The sequence below is a fragment of the Montipora capricornis genome, chromosome 9 (assembly GCF_036669925.1).
Source record: "Montipora capricornis isolate CH-2021 chromosome 9, ASM3666992v2, whole genome shotgun sequence".
Classification (NCBI taxonomy): Eukaryota; Metazoa; Cnidaria; class Anthozoa; order Scleractinia; family Acroporidae; genus Montipora; species Montipora capricornis.
In genome coordinates, this window is record NC_090891.1 from 27,059,607 (window position 1) to 27,064,187 (window position 4,581).

Below are 4,581 nucleotides of genomic sequence, written 5' to 3' on the forward strand. Positions count from 1 at the left end.
AAACATTCGGTGTTCGCGTAAATGTCACTTTTAGCCCACCTTTACTACATTGCGTGAATTGGTGGCTGTTCAGTTGTCTGAGATGACCAGAAAGTTAAATGAGTGACCATAGTTTTTTTGGTAAAATAAAAAGCCTGATTGCATGAGGGGAAAAAACAACCGACAACCCAGACAAAGATGAATTAATCATAAACAGCACCCAACTGGTCGGTTTTCTGTTACCAATGTCTAATAATTTGTGAAAAAAAAATTAATAATAATGATAATAATAATTTGTGATGGTAATTCTATTTGTTGCAGCTGAGTGTTTTCCTATGTTTTGAATATAATAATGTAGCTTTTACAAACATTGTCAGATAGGAAAATGCAAAAGACAATATGACATGCAGGTGATTGAGATCAAAGGTGCCATTTTGAAAAATACCAAATCTTAAATAAAACTATGGGACATTCAAGTTCGATCACCTTGGGTTGCATTGATATCTCAGCAAAGCATGCATTTAATCTTAGGGGGTTTCTTTATAGGCAACCAAGCATTTATTAGGGTAACCAAATTCAACTTTGGTTGCCTGGCTTTTGAAATGTAGGGACAACCTGAATTTTTTGCTTTCGAGCACTTTTATTTGAGGAGCAAAGTCTATGGGGGACACTTTGAAATAATTAAATTTATACCCTTATTTTCTATACTTATTATAGTAATGTTGGGGAGAAGAGCAAGGAAAAATTGATGAGACATTATTTTGAAAGTTATGGTCAAGCTCTTTCATGCCTGACCATTATCCACTAGACTGAAGTGAACAATTTGAATTTCTCTTTGGAGCTTTTGCATTTTTAAATGGAATCTTGAAGATTTTTTGAAAGTTGCTATGAAAAATGCACAATAACTGAAAAATAATTCATTTAACGCTTGAAATAGTTTTCACTTTTCGAAAACCTTTTATTTCATAAAACAAAAGTTCATAGGAATTCAGAATCTTGAAAGCCAGGTTCAAAACTGGCATGCAGATTAGAATAAGCTGTTCAAATTTCAAAACAACTGGTCACGCTTGACATAGCTTGACTGTAAGGGCTTGTGTTATGTATGTACTAATGAAAGTGATAATCATTTTTGTTTCTTGTCCAGTGGCTTTTGTGTTTAACTGGCTGGGCTTCTTTGCTGCATACTGCATGACTAAGACTGTAGCTGGTCGATATGGTGCTATATCAGGGTTTGGACTGTCTGTGGTGAAATGGGTTCTCATCCTAAAGGTAAATATTATTTTATGTGATCCTTGGTTTATTTATTATTTTACCCTAACATTATCATACTAAGACTACAGGAACCTTTAAGGTTTACAATAATAATTATCAACTCACTGACAGATTAATATTATTATTATTAACCCACTGACACCTCAAATGCCCTTGGACGCCCCTAATCGTCTGTCATTAGAGAGTGTAAAGTCTCACTCCAAGGAGTCAATGGCTTAAACACTCAGTATTTCACTTGTAAAATTCCATTAACCCATTGACTCCTGGGGCTTCCCCATTGACGAGTAAAATCATCTGGCGTTAGACAGAGTTAAATTCATGTCTGGCCGGTTCAGGCGTCAAGGAGTTAACTACAAAAAACTGTAGGCGGGCTTAGTTTGTTTTCTACACTACATGTAGGAACACCAGGCTGAAACTGATTGAAGTCAAGTCCTTTACATGATATAAGTGCCTCAGTTGAGTCTAAAGCCTCTGCTAGCAGACAGAAAGGCAACTTTTGTCAGAGCAAGGAAAAACGGTGGCATGTAAGGTTTTGAGCCCCACAAACTAATCTACAATGCACACTGTATTTCTACTTGAACCCATTGACATGTGAACCAATCTTCACCCCCCCCCTCATTGATGATTTAAATCGTCTGGCATGAGACAAAGTAAAAGCTATCAAGTCTCACTTCTGGGAGTGAATTGGTCAAAAAACGTGTTTATGAACCACCACATTGGAGTCTGGTTTGACAAGACACAACTGATGAAGAAACATGTTAACTCTGTTTGCAAGAGTGCCTTTTATGAACTTCAACATGTAGGTACAAAATTAGGAGATTTCTATCTTATCAACTGACACTTTGAAATAATTATACATGCGTTTGTGACTTCTAGACTTGATTATTGTAATTCGCTACTATCTGGTCTGCCTCAAAACCTTGTTCAAAAACTTCAATATGTACAGAAATCTGCTGCCCGTTTACAGTGACAGTCATTCACTCAGAAGACTGAACATATTACTCTGATACTTTGGTTGCCTGTTGCTGTCAGAATTTCATTTACTGTAAGACCCTAGTACTAGTTTTTAAGGGATGCAGTACCACGTATTGCGCCACTCTATATATCTGACATGATCACAAAATATGAACCGACCAGGTATTTACACTCTTCCTCCAAAAGACTTCTTGTTTTCCGGCGTTATAACCAAAAGACATTGAAGAAGAACTTTTTCTGTGAATGGTCCCACGTTATGGAACAGCCGTCCTAAAAATATTAGAGAAATTGAATCTTTAAGCACTTTTAAGAAACAGATCAAAACATTCCTTTTTAAATGTTCTTTTTAAGAAGCATTTTAGTTTTTTTTTTTATCAGTTCCCAGTGTTATGACTTTTCTCTGTGAGTATATGGGTGGGTGGGTATAGCAGGTCCACATCAACTGAACAGTTGCCAAAACTTCAACCTGCTCAAATGAATAAAAATAAAAATAATGAAAATTTCATGCATTATCGTGATTGTAAAGCACTGTGGGTTTCTTAAGAGAAATAATGCTATTTATAAAGAATATTATTATCATCATCATCATCATCATCATCATTATTATTATTACATAGTATCTGCAGGTCATGCCATTTAATTTATTATTTTTTTATCATTGGTTAGAATACAGCCTCTGATGAAATGCTTGTTGTCCAGTCTTGGATTTGGTGGCTCTTCCTTGCTCTGGGTAATCTTACTAAGTTATGTTACTGTTAATATTTTCAGTGTTGCGTGCATGACCATGTACATTTATCAGATGAGTTGATAAAAGTCAATTAACCACTGGATGAAAGATTTCTATGGCATTTCTAGTGTTGTCCCTTTGTTAGTGCAAATTCAGGAATTATGGGTTGTTAGTTGTTCATGTACACAGGGTTCGTACGCATCGTGAAAACCCTTGAAAACCCTTGAACTTTGAGAGTACATTTTCTAGGCCTTGAAAGTCCATGAAAATCTGTGCTCTTCATTCCGGTCGTTGAAAGCTCTTGATTTTTTTCTGACACGCACTTTTAATTTTTGAAAGCTTAGTGAAAACAATCAGCCTCTCAAGTCATACATGTGATACAAAGGCAACGAGCTGTGGGGTCGAGAATGGTTACCAGTGCTTTTGCATTCTTTTCACGCACGTACGTTATGGAAAATGAGCAATAATTGTACTGTCAGACTATTTCCATGGGTAAATTCTTCGACGCAAATAAAAAAGAGGTCCTTGAAATTTCAAAATTTGGCCCTTGAAAAGTCCTTGAATTTTTGGTCTGAAAAAGTGTACGAGCCCTGTGTACAGCAGTAGGACATGACATGAATACAGAAATAATTGAATGGAATGAAAAGCATTGTTCGTGTATTCTTGCCACCATGGCTTCACCTATAAGAAATGCATAATTCAGTTTAATTTTAGCTGTGGCTTAAAACTAAAACAGCAGTCATGTGCCTTGTGACTCGGTTTCAGTGTAGGAAGAGGCACAATGATATCACAAACTGTTCAACTATGCAAAGATTCTTATTGCAAGCAGTGTGTCACATCACCTCAGGGAAAGAGGGAGGCCCCTCACAAGCGTAGCTGTGGCCGTGGGACAGTTATTGTCTGTTATAGTTTTCTCAAAGTTATCAACACAATTTGTGCAGCTTATTAGAAGTATAAAAATTCTAAGTTTCATGGTGCAGAAAATATTACACTTACTTGTATACCATCAAGGAACTTAATTTAAGGTTAGAGTTACTTGAACAAATGCGGCTAAGCATTATGTTACTGGGTCAGGGCTTCAGTTGAGCTAAAAGCTGTTTGCTAATATGAATTTTCTTTGTTTTACAGGCTGGCTGATTTTTGTCCGAGGCATTTTGGTTTATCTGCACATCAAGTGGTGGGTGAGGAAGGGCTGTCGTGCCTTCCCGCGCTATTGGGGACTTCCAGGAAGCAGTTGATTTAATCCTTTTGAAAAATATTGTTAACTTCAAACCTTAGAGCTTTTAATTAATATCATTATGTATGCGTCTGTTCTAATCATTTCTGTGGTTGTAGCAACGAACATGATAATTAATAATTATTATTGTTATTTTAGAAAGTCGTTTAGACAACCCATGCAATATTAGTGATAATTTCCTCTCCCTATGACCTGCAAAAATGCAGTGATTTTACAAGAAGAAGTTAAATAAGTAAAATACTCACCTCAGCTTGTAAACGCAAAACCATTGAAAGTCGTGTAATAATAAGATTGGTTATTTGGAAGATTTCTAGAAAGTGCTATTGACTTGTAGGTATACGGTGTAGTCATGGATGCATTTTAGAAAAATAAAGGAATTTGAGTCAATGAA

The 4,581-nt window shown here is 36.1% G+C and overlaps 1 protein-coding gene across 1 annotated transcript in view; it reads left to right on the forward strand.

Moving 5' to 3' along the window:
• The window catches only part of LOC138016654 (NEDD4 family-interacting protein 1-like), a 16,541-nt gene extending 11,960 nt beyond the window's left edge, over positions 1 to 4,581 (forward strand). Inside the window, exons 6-8 of the mRNA XM_068863846.1 lie at positions 1,124 to 1,248; positions 2,893 to 2,956; positions 4,082 to 4,581. Coding sequence (XP_068719947.1) covers positions 1,124 to 1,248; positions 2,893 to 2,956; positions 4,082 to 4,191 — 299 coding nt within the window. The 3' untranslated portion in view covers positions 4,192 to 4,581. The remainder of the gene's footprint in view (positions 1 to 1,123; positions 1,249 to 2,892; positions 2,957 to 4,081) is intronic.